The sequence below is a fragment of the Plectropomus leopardus genome, chromosome 17 (assembly GCF_026936395.1).
Source record: "Plectropomus leopardus strain MGB_pleo_1.0 chromosome 17, ASM2693639v1, whole genome shotgun sequence".
Lineage (NCBI taxonomy): Eukaryota > Metazoa > Chordata > Actinopteri > Perciformes > Serranidae > Plectropomus > Plectropomus leopardus.
The window spans coordinates 18,964,063-18,986,473 of record NC_142192.1 but is presented as its reverse complement, the minus strand read 5'-3'; the positions used below and the strand labels follow the sequence as shown (position 1 = coordinate 18,986,473).

General features: G+C 40.9%; 1 protein-coding gene across 1 annotated transcript in view; it reads left to right on the top strand.

Annotated features, from left to right (window-relative positions):
- gatad2b (GATA zinc finger domain containing 2B) overlaps window positions 1-22,411 on the top strand; it is a 57,407-nt gene that overhangs the window by 26,099 nt on the left and 8,897 nt on the right. Inside the window, exons 2-10 of the mRNA XM_042506021.2 lie at window positions 6,295-6,675; window positions 11,550-11,679; window positions 12,558-12,689; window positions 14,183-14,311; window positions 17,057-17,227; window positions 18,002-18,371; window positions 19,036-19,238; window positions 19,749-19,859; window positions 20,648-20,858. Coding sequence (XP_042361955.1) covers window positions 6,296-6,675; window positions 11,550-11,679; window positions 12,558-12,689; window positions 14,183-14,311; window positions 17,057-17,227; window positions 18,002-18,371; window positions 19,036-19,238; window positions 19,749-19,859; window positions 20,648-20,858 — 1,837 coding nt within the window. The 5' untranslated portion in view covers window position 6,295. The remainder of the gene's footprint in view (window positions 1-6,294; window positions 6,676-11,549; window positions 11,680-12,557; window positions 12,690-14,182; window positions 14,312-17,056; window positions 17,228-18,001; window positions 18,372-19,035; window positions 19,239-19,748; window positions 19,860-20,647; window positions 20,859-22,411) is intronic.

The window sequence follows — 22,411 nt, the reverse complement described above, 5'->3', positions numbered from 1 at the left end:
GCCATCTGATCGACAGCTCTGTGCATAAAGAACATGGTGTGTGTGTGTGTGTGTGTGTGTGTGTGTCTCGGGTGTGTGTGTGCGTTGGGGGATGGGAGGAGGGAATTAAGAGTTGGCATTACATCAGGAGAGAGCTGCCATCTCTGCCTCCTTTCTAGCCCTGTACACACATACACACACACACACACACACACACACACACAGCCTACACACACAAAGACTTGTGCGAGGATAACGCAAGATGAAGAAAAAAATCCCTCCGCTCTCAGTCTATCTTGGCTGTGTCACTCCTTTATTACCCCCCATATACACACACACACATGCACACATGCCTACACAGGCTCCATATCCACTCCTGATTGGCTGGTGTAATATTAACAAATGAAGCTCTCAGCTCTGGCTACATTTAAGGGGCCCCTGAAAGTAAGCATGTGTTTATTTTTACAGTGAAAGAGGGGGGGGGAGGAAAAGACGGAGGGTTTTGAGGAATTGGGGGAGGGTAGAGGAGCAGGGAGGGGTTTCTTTGTGGTACTGTACAGCTGGAGCAGGAGAGGGGGTTACAAAATCCTGCCTTCTGTTGGAATGCTGCGCCGTACGTGGTTGTCTGGACACTTTTGATGTGCCGTTTTACGACTGAGAGCGACTTCTACTTGGTGCGCTACACTTTGGTGGCACAGTGTTGGCAGTCTTCTGTCATCTTTTTGACAAAGATGTCTACCTGTCCAAGTTTGTCTCGGGTTTATGTAACGTCTGGCTTTAGGTGGAGCTGCATTCGCCCTCCATCAACTGTCTTTCTACCTTTCTCTTGCAGTGTCTCTTTTTCTTTTCTTTTCCTTTATTGCATTGGCCTGGCAGAGCGCCCAAAGCTAGAGGGGCGGGGCGGGAAGGAGGTAGTGGGAGGGATTAAAGAGGAGAGGGGGAAGAGGGAGAAAGAGTGTGTGGCTTGTGTAGCAGCTGACTGAAACAGTCATTATATTATGTAAAGGCAGGCGGCGGCGGCAGTGGCCGGGAGGAGGTGGAGGAGGAGGAGGAGGAGGAGGAGGGAGGGAGGTGGAGGGGAAGGGTGTGAGGTGCCAGTTACTGACGCGCAGCACAAGGCCGACCCTGATTGGCTCATCAGCGCCATTCTCAGCGGTGCTTTCTGGCTCATTAAAGGTGGAGGCTCGGCGGAGAGGTTGCAGGGGCTGCTTGTGTTTTTCTCTCAGCAAATGGAGGCGACGACTGGGCTCCGCCGCTGCGTCACAAATTAATTAGAGAAGAAGGAGAAGAAGTGGCGGGGAGGGCCGTACTGTGCGATCATTAAGACTCCTCCCTGTGTTAAAGAGGCTGCTGTAGATGTGATGGATAACAGAGACGTTAAGGACAGAATGAACAGATTAGAGCGGAGGCAGCCACGGCACGAGCGATACAATAGATGAGGGGAAACGATAGAACGACACCAGCAGGAATAATCTGCTAATAGGAAGCTGATTAAGTGATAACGGGCCAATTAAATCTCTGTCTGAATTACAGTCACTGACGCTCGGCCGTACATGACATTTTTGCCAAATTCAGTGTTGGTCCAGGTGTTGTTAATGCCATGGGGCAATGCTGGAAATGAAAGCATCCATTTGCATGTTGTCTGGCCACACACATGACACACTGTCTGTCATAATGGGGGAGAAGACTGCGGATTTAGTTGTTTACACGTAGAAAGACGACTCATTTTTACCAAAGAAACATGAAGAACAGGAAATGTGTTCACGGTATAGCTACAAATCATGAAAACCTAACATGACTGCTGACTATTTCCAATGCTTTCTGAAGAATGTTAGTCACATATACTGTATACACACGTTTCCATTCATATTTTTTCTTGGCAGACTCCTGAAATTTGCTGGAGTTGTGTTATGCATCACAGTAAACATGAAGTATTTTTAAGTTCCAATATCTTTGCAAGTGCAGATTCATTTGAGAAGTCTTCACAGCAATACGGCATGACAAAAATGTTGATTTCATGAAGCACAGAAATAAAAGAAAATCTGTGATTTGCACAATAGTCCACCCTGATATAACTGACTTATGATTTATAGAAAATGAACCAAAACAAGCCACATCCATGCTACATGGCAGGTGTGTTTTGCCCCTATTAAAATATGATTTTATTTTAAAGGTATACTATGCAGGATTTGCGGTTATTGTGGTTTGCATAACTTTGCAAGCAAAAGTTAAAGTTAAAGCCAAACCCAGATTCACTCTTCATTAACATTTCACCTCATTATATTTGTGTTTTTTGTTAATTTGCTTGTTTTTTCAGTGATGTCTCTTGGATGTCTGATACATGGGCGCTACCTTTATATAAAGCCAAGACCTCACCTGAGCACTGTCAGGGTACATGCACAAAAATGTCCCAGACACAAAATAAGAAGAAAAACGTAGAAACATACACTGCCACACACTTGATGTTTGAGAGGGATTACTTCTGTACGAGTCTTTATGTTGTATTTTAGAAAAATCCTGCATATATATCTTTAATAGGTGTTCAGAAAATGCTTAGTTTAGTTTTTCATTGTGACACTGATGGGTAAATTGAGTTTTCTTTTTCCAAAAGTTTGAATCCAGTACGATGATGATACTCACCACTGGTCCAGTTTGTCTGCCATTCTTTGTAGCTGTAGTCATGGTTTTTGAGTAATTTTCAGACCAACCACCAGCTATATAAGAGCAGACCCCATTTTGTCTTAACTATTCCTTGAACTTTGAGCTCTGCAAAGAAGATTTCAGCCGTCTGATTTATTGAGAGGTGTTTCCTTGCATGCCATAGACATCAAGTGTTTTGAAAATTTTCAAGGGGGAGTGAAACAATGAGCATTTCCAGTGAGACCTGGATTAGCTGACCTTTTCAGGTGGAACTCAGATCAGAGGCAGATCGGCTCTCAAGCACTATGTGTGAACTGTTCCAAGACGTGACCCGAGAGACTCGCTGATACATGGCAGACACACTCCAGATGTCTAACAGACTTCTGGACCTGTCGGGGACCTTGTTAGTGAGCTTCAACCAATGAGAGTGCAGTAGACAAGTTCAGGGCATAGACAAGGATTGAGCCCCACGATGCTGTCCAAGGTGTGTGTTTGAGAGGGAGAAAGTGAGTGACAGAGAGAGGGCAAGAGAAGGTGGAAGGTGGACTATTGCATGCAGTGTTTTTGTATGTTATTAATTAATTACGGGGAATGCCGCTTTGACCCGCCCTTCCAAACCCCTGGTATTTTCTAGTAAGCTTACTTGAGCCCACCCTGTCTATCCATGCATCACACATAGCATACTCACTGGGGATTCCTCCTAGTGAAAGATCTTGTAGTGTGACCCCCTGTCTCTGGACAGTCATGTATTGTGAAAACCACAATGACCGCTAGACTCCTGATCTCAAGACAGCACGCTGTGTTGTGTGAACAGATCTGACAACTTTGAAAATCGCGTAGTGTGAGCTTTAGCCACCTGTACACACGTCATGTCTGACATTTGGATAGCATAAGTCAGTGTTTAGTCGCTTGTTGTCTCAGAAATATTAGATTCATTTATTTTATATTAGCACTTATTAGGGTTAATATATTAGGGCCTCTTAGGGTGTTTGTGTGACTGAAAGTTGTGAAGGTATTAATTGCAGGGTTGGCCAAATAGATTGCACTTTACTGTACAGAGTTTCCTGTTACTTTGTCTATCCTTGTAGTGATGAATTTTGTAAAACTGTTGGGTGAGACTTAATGTTGGAAAAAACAGTGCTTCTGGCTGAACAATAACCATGAAGCAATAACTGCAGAGCCCAAGCATCAGGTGTAATGAAATACTGCAAGTCCAGCTGAGACCCTATTTCAGCGAGAGGTTATGGACACTTCATACACACTGAAGGTTTCCTTCAACAATCTGCAACATCTTCAGGTTTTAAAAGTCATGGATTTAAAAATGGGCCAGCAGGAAGTCTACAGTGAGCGTTTCTGCTTTGTCATTTCCTCCAGTTTGTGCTCTGATGTAGCATCTTGATTGGTTGACTGCGCTGTCAGCCCCCACGCTGAATCCAGTCACATGACCGAGTTAATGCTCATAAGACTTGGCTTGTTGTTGTCCTTTCAGTCTTCCTTACTGGTATGAATCACGCACACACACACACACACAAACGCAGAGGCATCAAACATTTCACAAATGTATTTGTCACCATCAAGTACAGAGATCCAGGCTATTCTTAGCCCGCTGTGTTTAACCCACTTCCATCTGAATGAGCACACAATCAGCTGCTCATATTGTATGATTATTTATTTATCCCTTGTTGCATCCCGGCATTTCACTTCACTGATCCGCAGGTCAATGAGGTTATTCTGGTTAGTCACAAGCCTTAAAGGAGCAGCGTGTGGAATACAGTGGCATCTAGGGATGATGTTGCAGACTGCAAATAGGGATGCCTGATATTGGATTTTTTGCCGATATCTGATATGCCGATGTGTAACAACTTATTTGGTTGATAAGTGATGCAGATATTGATATATCCACTTTTTTTAATCTGAATGCCTGTACCCGTCAATCTGTATTTGTATTTGTATTTTATACGCTGATTTTATCATTGTATTATACTTGTATATCTTTCATATATGTTGTTTTATTACCTTTGGTGTATCATTTACCTGATCTTTTCTTCTTATTCAATTTGAGTATTTAAAATAAAAGAGAGAAAAAAAGGTTTGTCATATTGGCAGAAATCAGCACGTTGGCCGACTCCAGAATTTCATTTTAATTAAAAGCAATATCAGCCGATACGGATGACAGGACGATTTTATCATACATCCCTAGTTGCAACCTACTGAAAACCTCTCTGCTCACCCCTCACTGAGGTAGTTTAACATAAAAAAACAAAAAGCCCTCTAGCGCCAGTGTTTTGTTTGTCCGTTTTGGGCCACTGTAGAAAGATGGCAGTGTAACATGGCGAACTAGAAGAGGACCCGCTCCTTATGCAGATATGAAGGTTCATTCTAAGCTTACAAAAACACAACAGTTTTTAGTTTCAGGTAATTATATACTAATGGAAACATAGTCATAGAATTATTTCATTTTTGCTAATCGGTCCCTCTAAATCCGAGACACTGCTCCTTTAATTGACTCATGTGGTGTTTGATATGAAACGCTCCCTGCTCTGCCTCTTTGTCACATTTCAATATGAATTCATTTTATGGTCTGTAGAGGATGAGTCCTAAGGATTTTAGTAAGCCCACTGACAGTGTACCTGACTGCACCCAACTGAGGATATTAAGGGTTGACTCTTCTTGGCACTTCAGTCTAATGCATTGTCATGTGCCTGTGGTTCCTGCTTTATCTTATTTATAGGTATATTTTGTTTTTTTAATAAAAAAAGTTTAAAAAAGTAATATTTTAAATTTAATATTCCTTGTTATTACTGATGTTTTCATCAGTAAAGCTCATCCAGAGTGTCTGCAGGTCCTTAAAAAGCTTGAGAATGTCTTTAATTCAGTTATATAAATATAAGGCCTTAAAGGTCATCAAATGGGCTTAAAGTTGAATTTGTGAGGTCTTACTTGCCGTAAACATTTTATTTTATTTTATTCATCCATCTCTTAATTTCTTTTTGCCAAAATGAGTCAAGCTCTCCTATGTGAAAGTCCACATTTCTCAAAACCTACAACTGTAAGTAGTGCTGTGTTTTTGCTTTATATTAACACTTAACTGTTGGTAAAACATTGATTAAAGTAGCTCACTCTAAAACCACTGTGAATAAAATGTTCATCTGCACGGGTGACAGGACAATAATCTCTTTACTTACCTGCAGTGCTTTAATAATAAAAAAAGGTCATAAAGTTGGCCTAAAATAATTTCAAGCAGAGCATTGAATTTAAGTGTCTAATACCTGTTGACACCTTGTTTACCCTAAAATCATGAGAAATATGTGATTTCTCCCCTGTCCAGTTACAGACCAGTGTCAGTGTGATAGACACTGTCAGACAGTCTCTCCTGGAAGACATTGTGTGTGTCTTACTCAGTTGTTCACATGAAAAATGACAGAAAGGATTGTGTGAGGAATAGAAAAGAGAGAGAGAAATTCAAATCCCACAAGATTTCCCCCCTCTACAAAGCTGACCAATCACAGGAGAAGGTGGTTATGATGTCATATTGTCGGTTTGAATAGTTTCCGAAATTGTCACACACAGCCCACCAAATCTGAAACTGTTCCACCCTTCGGGGGGGGTTAGAGATCCTGATAGCTGATGTTTGATTTGGCTCTGCTAACCCCTCTGTCCTCTCTTTTCTCACAGGATGGAGCGGATGTCTGAGGAGGCGCTGAGGCTCAACCTGCTGAAGCGAGGCCTGGAGTCACCCAGTGAGCGGGAGGAGGCGCTGGCCAAACGGCTCAAAATGGAAGGCCACGAGGCCATGGAGCGCCTCAAGATGCTGGCGCTACTTAAGCGCAAGGACCTAGCTGACTTAGCAGCCCTGGAGGTTGCAGGGCCTCTGGGAGACGGGAAGGGGCCCGGAGCCAGCAGCCTCCACCACCAGAGCCTAATGGGTGCTGCTTATGAGGAGAAGCTGAATGGGAGTATGAGGCTTGGAGGCCATGGCAGCCATATTGGACCCAGTAAGAATGGGAAGGAGAACATGATGGATGAGCCGGTGGATATGAGCGCTGGGAGGAGATGGTGAGAATAAAGTATTTACACATAAGAATCAGTGACTCTGTAACACCGGGGTTCACGCTGGATGCAGAAGCGCCCAGATTTGTCAGTTGTCGTGCTAGCAGGTGGCTGGCCGTTATCAGCAGAAGAGCATTTCTCTGGGCTGTGCTGCTCTGCCTGCTTCTACGACGTGTGGAGAGAGCCCTGTCTCTCTCCGCCTGCATGTGTTTGCGTGCTCATCTCTCTCGTTCTCTGTTTATACACAACTGACAAAAATGTGGAAAAAGTGAGCATGGGATGCATATTCTATAATTTACAAGAATCAGATCATTTATATCGTAATATATCCTTTATATAGTCCATAATAGCTTATCAGTGTTTTGTTTTGTTTTGGTTTTTTTGCTAGATTTGCTTAAAAAAAACTGACCAGACGCTGAAACTTACCTCTGCAGATTGTGAGCTGGTTGCAGAGTTTGTCACCGTGGCGTGTCCAATGTCAACACAAGGCCTAAATTTCAAAGCGGGATTGTGGACATTAAGCATAATTTCATCAATTCCAGCATATCTAAAATTTAAAATGCAGGAAATCCCCCAAAACATTTACAGAGATGTCTATAAACTGCAGTGAATGATTGCACTGGTGCAGTTAGGGAGGACTGGTCAGAACGCTCCATCGGACACTGACCTCCGCCCTCAACAACACACCCGGCACACTCTCTGTAGCATTTGCACACAGGTTTCAATGATGTGAAGTTGAAGGCATGTAAACATGATAGACAACTGACAGTCCAGCACACACAAAGAGCGCCAGTGATGTTAACATTAATCCTCAGGATCCTGAAACGCACCACAGTAATGACACGAAGGCAAAGCGGCAGTCAAAGACACGTTTCAGGCTAACTGACTAATATGGCAAAATGAAGTGGGCAGCGCTCCACAGGAAATCGGCATGCTTTGCGGCGCTTCCGCGTCCAGTGTGAATCCAGTGTAACGGTGGCCTAGAGAGTAAAGCAGACACTTTGATTTGACATAGAGGGAAAAGTACAAGTGTTACCAACAACCATGACAATGAGCCAGCACGAACAATATCAGGACCCTGAAAATCATCTTCATTTGATTGCTTTTACCTGTGCTTTTCCTGCCGTTACGTGTCAATATGTGTCGTGTGGAAAAGAGTTCAGTAGCAGTACGACCATCAAAGCAGCGTCCTTACCATTTTTTTTTTTTTTATTTTCCTGACCTTGAAACTCTCTTGTTAAGCCCTGCTATGGTCTGATACGTGTGATCAATCTGCATCCTGCACTTTGAAAAGTGCTGCCATTCTAGACACCCAATCACCACATGTTTCTTTATTACATCCCAGTACCACACAACACCATGCTACCTCACCATCCAATTTGCAGAAGTCTGCCATTTCCTCCTTTAAATATTCACCTGCAGGAAGTGTTGACGGCTCAGTGATGAGTTGCCGTTAGTTACTTTGACTTACAGTCTTTTGTTGTGTTAAACATTTGGGGAAACATGCCCAAAATATTGCATTTTTACTCCAGGCTAGTATGACCGCTTAACAACTAATTACCTTTAATAGTGGCATAATGCTTAGTCAAGTAATGTATCTGACATATGTTACTGATGATTAATATGTCAGTGTTTAAAGCTCTAAACTGTAGCTGCTAAAGCTAACACTAGCTTCATAGACGGAACAAATAACTGCACAGCCCTGAATCATGTTCACTCTCCTCCAGCTGTCTTACAGAGCTAGCTGCTTGATAGCTGTCTGAAAGTGATGTGATGCAACCAGCAAGATCCTTTGTTGGTCTTTCAGTGCAACAAAGCCACGCAGTCCACCTGCTATCCTTTCGTATGTCACAGTGATACAGAGTGATTCTTCTTACTTGACAGAATAATTTTTGGCAGTGTTAAAAGTACAAATACAGATGTACAAAGAATTTAAGTTTGTAGTTTGGCCAATTGATGGCCCTTAATTAGCAAACAAATCAAATCATTTGCTAGTTAGAGTTTTCTTCTCGGCCAGTGAGGACTTTCACGACTGACACTTTAGTAAAACCACAGGTTATATTCAAAAACCATAAGGCTGTGGTTTGATAATTGCACTCTTTGAAATCAAAATGAATGATTCATTACTATGTTTTTTCCTCATTATTTTTATTTTTGAAAAGCTGGTCTGCATTATGTATTTTTGCTAACAAAAGCTGGGATAGTTATTGTGTGGATACAGAGTTGTGGGGCTGGGCTTGGTGCTGCAGAGAGGATTTGATGTCGTGTCTCACGGCAGCTCAGAATGATTAAAACATTTGGGGGTTGAATCTCATTTTGCTCCACTCACCACAAACATGTTTTCATCAGCTCACCTGAGAGAAGTATTCACCTTTGCACACTTTATTCTGTCAAGTCATGGGGATTTTACTTATATAGCCCGATATTGCAAATCACAATTTGCCTCTTGGGGTTTACAATTTACACAGCATACACCCTCTGTGCTTTAGACCCTCAGATAATGAAAAACTCTCCACACAACCCTTTAATGGAGACGAAAATATGGAAGAAATCTTTAAAAGACCGACAGAGAAGGGATCCCTCTCCAGGAAGTACAGATGTGCAATAGATGTCAAAATAATAAAATTACAGTGTAGACAATCAAGATGACAAAATAATAGATAGATTGTAAACATAGACGCGGATGCTCAGAGAAGCCTCAGTGATGAGGAGAGTGAGAGAAAGCTGTGACAGAGTTAGAGAGACGCAGTGTATTCAGAAAGTAGACAGTACTCTTGTCAGCAGGACTAACATGGACTGTAAATACAAGGCTTAAAGGGACAGTTTAAACCAAAGTCAGAAATACATATTTTCCATCGTATCTGTAGTGCTCTTCATCAGTCTAGATTTTTTTGGTGTGAGTTGCTGACTGTTGGAGATTTCGGCCGTAGAGCTGTCTGACCTAACTCCAAAGTAAAGGAACTAGACGGCACTCAACTCGTGGTGCTGAAAACGTCCAAAAACTACATTTGAATAACTCAACAGCAATTCCTCTTTTTCAGAAATCATGACCCAGTTACTCAAGATAATCAACAGATCACGTTGTGAGCAGTTTCATACAGGAACTATTTTATTTTGAACAAACTACACCCGCTATCACCACGCAGAAGGAAGCATGCATCTACTCATGGACGAGAGGCTTGTGACAGAGTGAGATGTAAACGTTAATGGCATCCTCCTCGGCTGAGCTGTAATGTTAGCTAGCTAAGTGATGCTAGGTTAGCTAGCATTAGATGCACACTTCTTATTTAATCTAGATTGAGAAATAGCTGGAGAAGTATAGGGAAAAATGTGTATTTGTAATTTTGGGGTGAACTGTCCTGCTAATAGATACATTGAGACAAAGACCGACCCACCGGAAGGATAATACAGTCTGATATCAGCAGGGAAGTTATTGAAGGGGAAGAATTAATTTTCAATCAAAAGAAAATCACTTCAAGTTCTTCAAGATCAAAAAACCAAAATCTATGAATATATTTGGAGCTTTTGGTCTGTCTCTCCACATTGAGCTCAGGTGCATCCTGTTATCTCTGGTTATCTTTGAGACCCCTCTACAACTTCCTTGCGGCAAATTCGATAGATTGGATATGATTTAGAAAGGCACACACCTGTGTATGTAGTCCCACAATTCAAAAACCAAAACTTTCTGTTGACGTCATAGAAATGGGCGAGGGAATAAAACCCTGAACAAGGCTTTGACTTGACAGGAGTGCAGTGCCGCAACCATTTTCTCTAAAGGTCACTGTAACAGCCTCTGAAGAATGGAAATATTCCACAAAACTGGTGCATTGTTTGACACATTTCCCTAAAATTCCCCCAGACAGATCTGAAATCTCATTTAAAGTGTACATATGATCTGTCCCAAAAGTTCACCTGTGCTACAACAACAAAAACAAGAAAAAGTCAAGCCAAATTTATGAACATGTGTGCACTCTTACTTGCATTTCTGTCTGTACGACAAACAAAACAATTCCTAAAATCAAATTAAGTGGTCGGACTCGGAGGTATATGCCTTAAAGCGACAGCTCAACCCCAAAATCAAAAATATATATTTTTCCTCTTACCTGTAGTGCTATTTATAAGTCTAATTTTTTTTTGTTGAGATATCAGTTGTAGAGATGTCTGCCTTCTTTCTAACATCATGGGACCAGGTTGCACTGCATCTCCTGATAGCTCACACTGAGCTAGCTAGCGTTAAAGCTCAGCTGAGGTGAACGCTATTAATGTTACATAGTCACAGGCACGATCCTCTTGTTCATGAGTAGATGCTCTCTTACTTCTGTGCAATCACAGTTGGTGGGTGTAGTTCTGCAGAAAGAAAATAGTTCCTACATAAAATTGCTCACATCAAGGTCTGTAGATTTTCTTGAGTAACAGAGTCATAATATCTGTAAAGAAACATTGCTGTTAAGTGTATTATTTAGGCACTTTGAGCACCACAAGCTAAGTCCCATTTAGTTCCACTATATTTGAGAGAAGGCAGACATCTCTACAGCTGATAACTCTGTTTTGGTGTGAGTTGCTAAGTGTCAATCTCGATAAAAACATGTATTTTTGATTATAGGGTTGACAGTCCCTTTAAACCTTAAGCCTTTGCACAGCCTGCACAGCAGTAGTTTGCAATGACCAGAGGGATTTAAGGGGTTACTGAATTTAAGTATGTAGACAGAAAGACTCAGAATAGTTAGTGAAAGCCATCCTGACAGTCTGCTAGATACTCCTATAGAGGTTGCAGTGCTCCTCACATCTAACGCCTCCACAGTGAACTGTGCTTGACATACTGACTCTAAAGTCAGCCTCAAAGCTTCATGTCCACGTTGTTTTCTTGTTTGCCCATGTAGTGATGCGGACCATGACAGACGAACTCCGTCTCCAGACGTCATCATCCTGTCAGACAACGAGGCGTCCAGTCCCAGAACAACACCTCGCCCTGAGGAGCGCCTGCACCAGGCCAACCTGGACATGTTCAAGGTAAAACTTGAAACACAGTGGGTCAGCTTCATTTCAGTGCACCGGTGCACCGCTCAACACGTAACAGTTTAATTAGAGTGTAATCTTTCAGCCAGTGGCAACAACCATGTAATTGTCAGAAAACAAAATAAACAACGTCAGTCAACAGGACAAAAGCCATGGTAGCTTTTAGTTGACAAATAATTGCCTGCGCGTGCAGAAAGGTTCACAATATGATTTTATTCAAGCCTGAACGACATCCAACAGTTCGCTGTTTTACCACTCTCCCTTGTTTGTGTTGGTACTGGACATGTGGTTGTAGTGACGTACACACCACTCTCGTCACTCAAATTTAGCGGCGAACCCAGCGTATACACAGACTACAATACCCATCAAACGGTGTGAAGATCCCACCTACTCAGCGCACCGCAGGCATATGCGGGCGTGGAAATGGTGCAGTCCCTCTGAATGTGTTGTAGAGCTGTTTTCAACATGAATGACATGTCAGATCGAAAGGAAAAGGAAGTCTCGACAGTCCGTCAATAATCAGCAAAATAAATGCATAAGAAGCTATAGGGGGGAATCATAAACAATGAAATAAAAAAGGTTAAAAAAAATACGAGAATTAAGATACAAGAAATGTTTTGTACGAAATTAAAATTCATTGTTGGGAGTCACTAACAGAAGGCAGGCATGTTTTGGAGAAACATGAAGTGCATGATCACAAATAACTCACAAAACGCATCATTAGAATGAAAGAGACATTTCCTTTGAGATGAACTTTTTAAACTAATTTTAAAGATGTATTTGGGCAAGTTATTTCCCTCAGAGGTGTAATAAGTTGTCTTAAGTGTTGAAATATCACTTATATATATTGTGTGTGTGTATGTGTGTTTCAGGGAAAGACAGGAGAGGAGAGGCAGCAGATGATCAAAGCTCTGAGAGAGGAGCTACGTCTGGAGGAGGCTCGCCTGGTGCTGCTCAAGAAGCTCCGACAGAGTCAGATGCAGAAGGAGAATGTGGTGCAGAAGGTCAGTGCTGCTGACTCCACACTTTCACACTGCTGGACTCTCTGTGATTCACTGTCATTAAGGACATTATCTCCAGCGGTGTACTTTAGTATAATTGTGTGCTATAAATTTACTTGAATAATTTCTATTTTATGCTGCTTTACACTTCTATTTTACCAGAGGGAAATATTGTACTTTTTTACATTGCTACATATATCTGACAGCTGCAGTGACATATTATTAATTTTTTAAAAAAATCAACCAATAAATTATAATGAATTATGATAGATTGAAGAAATACTCCACTACTAGATGGTCATTTGTAAATCAGTTACTCGCCCTGTTACGTTGACATTGTAAAGAAAACGTTTTTCTCCTTGATAAATGAAGAATCCAAGAAAAGAGAAAATTCCTGATTAATTGTAGTACAATGGGGCTGCGATTTTTGGGGTTTTTTTTGTCACTTGAACTGTACTATTTAAAAATTAAAATTAAAGACACTTTCGCATACGAGTAGCGCCATGCTCTTCGGTGCTTACATCACGTGAAGTGACTGGCTATAGTGCGTGACGTCAAAACTTCTGGTCAGTGAACAAGATGGGAGGCGGGACTTCAGTGAAATGCACACATTGGCCCAGGTGCACCACTCGTCAACACGCAAGACTGTTCATGGTAGGAGATTATGATTCTGTGACTCAGTAACCATCTCTTTAGACAAAAATATTACATCGAGTGATTTCGGCAAAACTAAACCAAGTATCAAGTGTCTGCACACTGACTTTGATACCAAACAGAACATGATGGTGTGTTTTTAAAAGTTGTTGTCAGCATTTCAAAGTCAGTTTTGTGATCAGTGTTGAAAAGGCAAAACATCTTAAGACACCGGTATGCTCTTTTCATTGGCTGTTATTATGTTCAAGCTGTAACTTGGTACTGCAGTATGATGTAAAACCTCAGGGTTACAAGTACATGTTAGTATTACTGGTACCGTGACGGGTAGCGTTTACAAAAACAGAGCTTAAGTAAAAGTATCACTACTTTATGATTATCTTGACTCAAGTTAAAGGAAAAATACTCATGAAATAAGTAGAAATATTTATCCCCAAAGGAGAGGCTTAGATGTTGTCTCTATCGTGTGTCCAAATCATAAACTTCCGTTCCATATTAGGTGCTGTTGCAGATCCTATCTCGTCTTTATCTAATGGCTCGCTGTTGGACACTTGCCATTATGAGTGTGAGCTCAGATGAATACTGAGGTTATTTTTAACTAAATGTATCAGTAAAGTAGTGAGACGTGTGTAGCCCAATGTAAATGCAGTCGAAGTAAATGTGTTTTATTTTAAGCGTACTCGAGTAAGAGTAAAAAGAATTACGCATAAATACTATTCTTAGAGGTACAGTTTTTTTTTTTTTTTTAAATGCTCAAGTATATGTACCAGAGTAAACACATTAACACCGATCTCTGTGCAGGAATCATGTTGCACTGTTAATGTTGTGTTGATGTCTGTGTGCAGGTCCCAGTGGTCCAGAACGCTGCATCCTCTGTGCAGCCTCCTCCCATCCACAGCTCTCCCGGCCTGGGGAAGATGCCTGTGAGGCCGGGCCTGCACAACCCTGAGCCCCAGAACCTCCGCACTGCACAGGTCTGTGTGTTTCATATGTTCTTATGCAAACCATTCACCATTTCACATCTACACCTCCAGAGATTTTATTTCCAGGGTTCCCACGGTCATGGAAAACCTGGAGAAGTAATGAAATTTCACAGTCGGAGTTAAATGACCAGTGTGTAACGTAACGGTAAATTAATTTTTTGTAGCTGATGATGTAATTTTGCTGTAACCTTTGCCTTTTGGAGGCATGTTTTCTTTAAAAAAAAAACAGTGGTGTTTTTTTCTTATTGTTGATTTTTTTGGCATTATGCTTTTTTTTGTTTTGGAAAATTTTGGATTTTTGTTTGTTTTTCTTTTTGTTTTTAAGAAAACAGGTTTTCTTTAATTTTTTCGGGTGATTGATGACATTTTCTTTAAAAACTGCCAAAATGACACCATTTATAATAAAAACTGTAAAAACAGGAATCATAGATGGATTTTCAAATTTTCATCGGTGCCTGAGAAAATAAAATATTATAATGTAATATATGTAATATAGATCATTTATTGAAATTATGTTTGAACAGGGTTTGAATCTTATACATTGTCAAAACGCCATGCAAGTGGGACAGGGAAAAAAATGTTGGACTCCTTGAAAGGTCATGGAAAAGTTTCAAAATTTTGTCCATGAAAATGTGTGGGAACCCTGTATTTCTCATGAGTCTCATAAAATTAGACTGTGCCTTGTTTTATCTTGAATTTGAATTAAGTGGTTTTGAATACAATCCGGAAATTCCATCTGGAGGCATTCGAGCTGAAATCGAGACAAATTTGCCTTTTCCAGAGATGAACGCCTCTAGCCTCAGGTACTCCAAAGGTCTCATCCCAGGTTTTTAAATATTTGCTTCACCCCTCTGTGAGTATAGTGAGACAACAATTCTGCAGCGTGAAGTCAGGGTAAAGGTTCAGGTTTAATTGGGATTTAAGAGCTGGTGTTGATTAACATGAAGACTGGATTTAGTCTGGAATGCTGTGAATGGTAGAAGGTCCCGCTCTGACTATAAGACAGCCTCCTGCTGGAAGCCTTTGTTCTTGCGTGACGTAGCCCTGCTCCTCCATTACATGTTGAGTTGGTGTTAAATATTCAGCAGATTTCTGTGGTTATGGATGGCTGTGTGTGTGTGTGTGTGTGTGTGTGTGTGTGTGTGTGTGTGTGTGTGTGTGTGTGTGTGTGTGTGTGTGTGTGTGTGTGTGTGTGTGTGTGTGTGTGTGTGTGTGTGTGTGTGTGTGTGTGTGTGTGTGTGAGATGTTCCGCCTGGTTTGTTGTTAGTTTACTCACCAAGCAGCTGCTGCCCTCTGCTGCCCACACTGTGTATAATATCTGTCCAAACACTGGATGTGTGTACATGAAGGGAGAACTCCACCTTTAATATGGACGCTCATTAAACCTGGTTTGCGGTAAAACATGTCAACATCAGTGCCTCCTACATTACGCAGTGTTATAGTCTCAGTTGTCGGTGCATTAGGTCCACCTCGCCCAAACGGATGCAGGCTAACACAACAGCCCTGCAATAAATCCTCCCTTCATGATTTTATTTGGTTCTATTGTATACTGACAGGTGTTTCTAATATTTTGTACATGTAAATTATAAAAATATTGGAAGACTAAATATTAGAAACATTTCTCAGTGTAACGTGATACAAATCAACACTTCTGAAAAACCATAAAGTTGAACATTAGCATTAGCAGGACGGCTGGATTAGACTGAGTCAAAGTAACTGAAAGGGTAATAATAATAATAACAATAAACTTTATTTATAGTGCACTTTTAATACAAGGGATTACATAGAGAATAGACAATCAAAAGACAGTCTATGATAAACAAAATATGAAAGATAAGGTAAAAAGTACAGAGAACAGTAAAAATGAGAGAATTAATATAAGATAATAATTACAAGAACACATTAATTTAAAGCAAGACTAAATAAAGAGATTTTTAGGTGTCGTTTAAAAATGTTCTGAAAGCCTACTTCTTTTATAGCTTTTAAAAGGATATTTCATAATTTTGCAGCATAGTTAACAAAAGCTGTGTCGTTTTTCTTGTACTTATAATTTTGTATATTTAAAAACCCAGCTTCAGAAGATCTGAGAGCTTGTGAAGGATTATACAGTGACAGAGAAATTCAGATGCAATAACTCTTTTTAAATTTGTCAAACATAAATACATAAATACATCTGTGTATATTTTACATTGGATTTGTTTTACTTTTACAGTCTTTCAGCACAGTAAAGTAAGAAAAAAGAGAAAGGGAACTCAGGGAGAAAATGAATAATGTGATGATAAATAAACAAGAAAGGGCAAGCAAGAAAATATTATAGGTCTTTGAAAAGTCATGGAAAAGTTTTGAAGTTCTGTCCATGAACATGTGGGAACCCTGTAAACTGAGTGTGATGGGTTTGTTTCTGGTAAATTAAAAGGATCTCATTCATGACCAAAGAGGTCTGTCTCTCTAGGGGTCCTTTCCATAATGTTGCCAGACACTTAAAATACCAATTTAAGCCTGTCAGTAAAAAAAAAAAAAAAGCTCTCTCAGTGGACATTAATTGATGGTGCGAACACTTCACGAGTGGTCACAGTGCAGCTGTGTCACTTATACACAAAAACATAGGAAAATATGGTCGATGTCAAAAATAACAAACTTAACCTACGATTAAACCAGAATGTTGGACTGCATGATATGTCCCCTTTACTTTGAGTCGTTTCTCTTCATAAACCTCCTTTTTTTCCCCCTCTGTAGGGTCATACAGTTATCAGGTCAGCAGCCAATGCCAGCCTGCCACCCATGCTGATGTCCCAGAGAGTGATAGCCCCAAACCCTGCCCAGCTGCAGGGCCAGAGGGTCTCCTCTAAGCCTGGGATGTCTCGCTCCAGCTCCAGCAGTATGGCCAATGCCGTCAGCTACCAGCAGGTATGTTCACACCAGACGCAGCTAAACGCTCCGAGTCACAAACTTTTCTCTCTTTGTAGTTGTGCATCAGAAACGTCTTTTACATGACTTTTCTTTGACAAGGCTGGGCAGCAAATGTTTTTTTTAGTGTCAGGTTGTGACATCAGGATTTACACCTAAAAAACAGTGGCTGGATGTAACTGAGTACATTTACTCAAGTACTGCACTTAATTATGAATTTGAGATACTTTACTTGAGTATTTCTTTTCATGCCACTTTATACCTTTACTCCACTACATTTCTGAGGGAAATATTATACTTTTTATTTGCTACATTTATCTGGATGCTTTAGTTTTCAAATTAAGTAATTGCATAAAAACATAAGAGTTGATAACGTAAGATGTTTGTTATACATTTAATCACCATATAGTTTATTAAGTATGGATGAAAAAAACAGTAATCAATCAGTTGACTGACAGAAAATGAATTGCCAAAACAATTTTGATAAACATTTAAGTCTTTTCTTTGTTTAAAATTTTGAGTTTTGGGTGTTGTTTTAAATAAGATTTTTCTGCAATGTGTACTTTTTACTTTTTATACTTTAAGTGCATGTTCCTGATAACACTTGCTTACTTTCACTTATGTAACATTTGCATTTTGTTACGTTTAACAGAGTATTTCACATCATGGTATTAATAGTTTTACTTAAGTAAAAGACCAGAATACTTCTCTAACCACTGCGTAAAAATGTGACTCTACGTTGCTAAGCAAGAGAGAATGTGTGTCTCCCTGCAGGCCAGCCAGCAGGTGGCAGCGTCCCAGCGCTCTGGCTCCAGTGCCATGTACATGAACCTGGCCCACATGCAGGCAGCGGCAGTGGCCGGGGCTGGCGGGGTGGCCGGCGGCCTCGGCGGAGCTTCGGCCGTCAGCCCATCCACCATGTCCAGCTCGGCTGGCGGAGGGGTGAGCTCCATGGCCGACCAGGCCAGCAGCCAGGCAGCGGCCAAGCTGGCGCTGAGGAAGCAGCTGGAGAAAACCCTGCTGGAGATCCCTCCACCCAAACCCCCCGCCCCACTCCTCCACTTCCTGCCCTCTGCCGCCAACAGCGAGTTCATCTACATGGTGGGCCTGGAGGAGGTGGTGCAGAGTGTGCTCGACAGTCAGGGTAAGTCAGGGAAACGCGCATCACTTTCAGATCATTTTCTTATGCTGCTTTTCGACAGTCCTGGGCTGGTTTGGCTTGGTTTGGTCAGGTTCAGTCTGTAAACCCAGCTTCACAGGGATTTGCTTCTCCATTGCAACATGGCTACCGGCTTTAAGGTGTGTCTTTAACTTATGAGCGTGATGACGTTTACAAGTAGCGAGCTAAAGTTATTATTGTTATTTTTGTGGGGTTTTTTTGTGCTTTTCCATTGCACAGCAGACAGGTAAAAGAAGTTTACCTGTCAGATGTTGAGCTGTTTGCAGAGGAGCAGTAGGAGCCTGTTGTCTACAGCTCTGCATCTAACATCTCACTATGGATCTTTCTACTTTTACTTTCCTCTTTATGGTATTAGTAGTTTATTTCCCATTAGATTCTTTACAATGAAAAGTCCCCTGTTATTGTATTATGTAAGCAGCATTATTGTGAAGCAGCAAAACAACTTAACAGTCTCCTGTACAAGTGTGAACATGAAACAGTAAAATAAAGCAAATATCTAAAGTACAAACATGCATACAGCAGAGAAACAAAACACCGTGATGAAAAAAACAGTATTATAGTCTAAAATTTAAAAAAAAATATGAGGTCAAACTGAAAGATAAAGTATCACCAAAATTCTTTTCTGTAGGTAAACTCAGAGGAACGCTGGCCCGCATGGAGCCTTTCTTCTGCGCCCAGTGCAGAACCGACTTCACCCCTCACTGGAAACAAGAGAAGAGCGGGCGAATCCTCTGTGAGCAGTGCATGACTTCCAATCAGAAGAAAGCTCTGAAGGCGGAGCACACCAACAGGCTGAAGAACGCCTTTGTGAAGGCCCTGCAGCAGGAGCAGGTCAGCACCACTGTCCCACTTTCTTAAATTCATATCAATATAAAGTTACATCATAACAGCATCATCATCCTAATTATACCACACAGCCCTACATTCAGGTGAGATTATATATTTTGTTATTTAGTCACGGTTACTTTTACCATGTTCAGTGCACATTTCCACTTTTAAGAAATGGGTGAACCACTAACTTTTTAAACAGTGCAGTCACGTAGGAGAAACACCTCCGAACTGCACATGGTTCAGTGAGAGGATGTAGGTAGTAAAGCACCATGATCACACAGCACAGTGTACTCCATGCATTCTTTGCCCAGGGCCTGACACTGACCTTTTTAGAAAATGTTGTCATCCAGCTAAAACCTCCCAAACACTTTTGGTAGCGAGGTTACCTGGCCGTGTTTTCAGCACAACTGTTTTGCAACTTTTAAATAAGTATTGGCAATAAGGAGTAGATGAAATGGATGCATGTGAGTGCGCTAATGCACGTTTTTCCTAAATGTGTCTCCATGTCAGGAGATCGAACAGAGGCTGCAGCAGCAGGCGGCCCTCTCTCCCAGCTCGGCCGCTACTGGCCCCAACGCCTCCAAGACTGACACCATGATCCGACATCATGCACTCCGCCAGGTACTCTGCTTCATGCAATCTCACAGTCTGCTTTACACATGCCTTCACTGAAATTGTAGTGTGAGTACATTTGCTCACATTAATGCCTCATGTAAATTAACCCTTTAAAACCTGGAGCGACATCACTTTCCTTGTGCTTCTTTCAGACACCTTTCACAAGTATTTAAACCGCTGTGAGACAGTTGGTGCCATTTTTTACAAAAACATGGGTAATAGTCAGTGAGCAATGTGGTAATAAATGTTTCACAAACTGCAGGGAATTAGTGGATTTAAAAAAATATTTTTAAAAAGCTAGGGAAAAACAATTTTTATAATTATCATAATTACATATTTAAAATTGTGTTACAAAATCCCCAGGCCACTTCTGTGTTGTTGTTTTTTAACTTTCCTTTTTAAACCTTTAAACTTTTATTTTATTTTATTTATTATTTATTTATTTTTTTTTACTTTTTTCAAGTAATTTTCTTGTACTTTATACCAATTTTTTGCTAATTTTAAGGTCATTTCTTCTTTCGTTGCCCATTGCCATCTTCCCATGTTTTTGAAAGAAATCAAGCCACATATCTCAGGTTTTAAATGGTTAAGAAGTGCTATTATTAACAAATATAATCACTTAAGATTGCCTGAAACAAAGAATTGCATTCTAGCTGAACTTTCTTTTAAGCTCTGACCAGTAAATCTCTGGTATTTGTGTTTGATAATTGACTAAATCCAGTAATGCATCTGCTACCACTGTGCACCGTGTGGCAGCGATGGTGAACTTAATGGGATGTCTGTACTGTCCTCAGGCTCCCCAGCCTCAGGCCTCCCTGCAGCGAGGTCTGTCCAACTCAGCGCGAGGTGTCCTGTCCAACTTCGCCCAGGCCTCCCAGCTGTCAGTGGCCAGCAGCCTCATGGGAATGACTAGTGCCAAGCACTGTGGCAGCGGTGGAGGCAGCAGCAGCAGTAGCAGCAATAGACTGCAGCATGACAGCCGTCGTCAGATCTACAACATCCCAGGTACCTGCTGCACAGTGTGTGCCTGAATCAACTCATGATCATCAGGGATTTCCAGAACATATTTTTAGCCCATGACACCTATCTGTCCAATCTGACGTTCATTTTTGCTTACATTAAATATGCATCCGATACATAAAATAACAGCTGTAGATACTTAATCTGGCACAACTTGATCAAATACCAAAGGTCCTGGTTCAAAACTATAAAGTTCATCAGCTAAAATTATTGATATATGAACAAAAGTTTAACTGGAAGAATGTGACACCTGGAAAAAAAAAAAATGGAAAAGTCATGAACTTCTCAAACACATTATTCAGGCCCGGAAGTGTGACAGAATTAGTAAAAACCATTGAAAGTTTTGGAAAAGTCATGGAATTTTGTTGTGTGTGATGAAATTGTTATAGTAGTTTTCATGGTAAGTGCTCATGTAATGTTGGATAACTGTTGACGTAACGCTGTTGTGTGTGTGACGTTTAATCTGCCATAACGTATATTTCTTTATTTTCTCCCTGCGTTCCGTCTTTCTCTTCACGTTACCAGTTTTCTGAAATTAGGTTTGAATAGTTTGAATCTTACGTGTTAAAAAACGCAGGGCAAGTGGGGCAAGAGAAAAAATAAATAAAAAAATTGGGGTCCCTGAAAAGTAATGGAAAAGTTTTGAAATTGTCTTTTAAGGCTGTACCTGACTGAAATATTCTCTCAGTCAAAGGGGCACCAAGTAGCTCACCTGGTAGAACCGGTGCCCTGTGTACAAAGGCTGAGTCCTTGCCACATCTCCTGCGGGTTCAATTCCAGTCTAGATATCTGACAAAAGGTGCAGAGCCACACGTCCTCTGGGCTGGTGCATCACGTCTGCAGCTCTTTGAACTAAAAAATATCATTTAAGTCCAGAGTGCACACTCTGAAGCACAATCTGCAGACCAAAGCATCCTCAAAAGCACACTGCACAACACTATGACTTGCAAAAAAAAAGACAAAAATGACTGCTCGACTTGAAGCAATGGGCTTTTTTTTTAGATTAACTGCACCTCACCTGGAAAACAGACGAGAGTAGGTGGCTGCAGCAGGAGGCGTAGGAAGGTGCAGGAAGTCACAGAAACACTCACATCCTTTTAGATCTTATTCCATTTTATTAAAATGTTATCAGACTCAAATATCAGTCTCCAACTATGACCCTGTAGCTTAAAAAAAGTACTTTAAAGGCGGTCTGTAGTTTTTTTTCATGGTTCAGCAACTCATTTTACATTAATTCTTATGTAAATCTGCATGATATCAGTTTGCTGCTGTATATAAATCAGCTGAGCAGACCTGCCCACCGTAAACTAGATAAATAAATTAAAAATATCAGCCTAAGTCGAACACAGAAGAAAGAAATACAAGACGTCAGCTCTCATTTAAGATTAGTCAGATATAGTCAGGGCGTCACACCTGTACAGATGTTATTCCTCACGTCACTCTGTATAGTTTATGATTTGTGTTTTGAATAGCCTGTATTTAGTTTCTCTGATTTCAAAACATCACCATCAGCCACAGCACGTATTCGCTGGACAGAA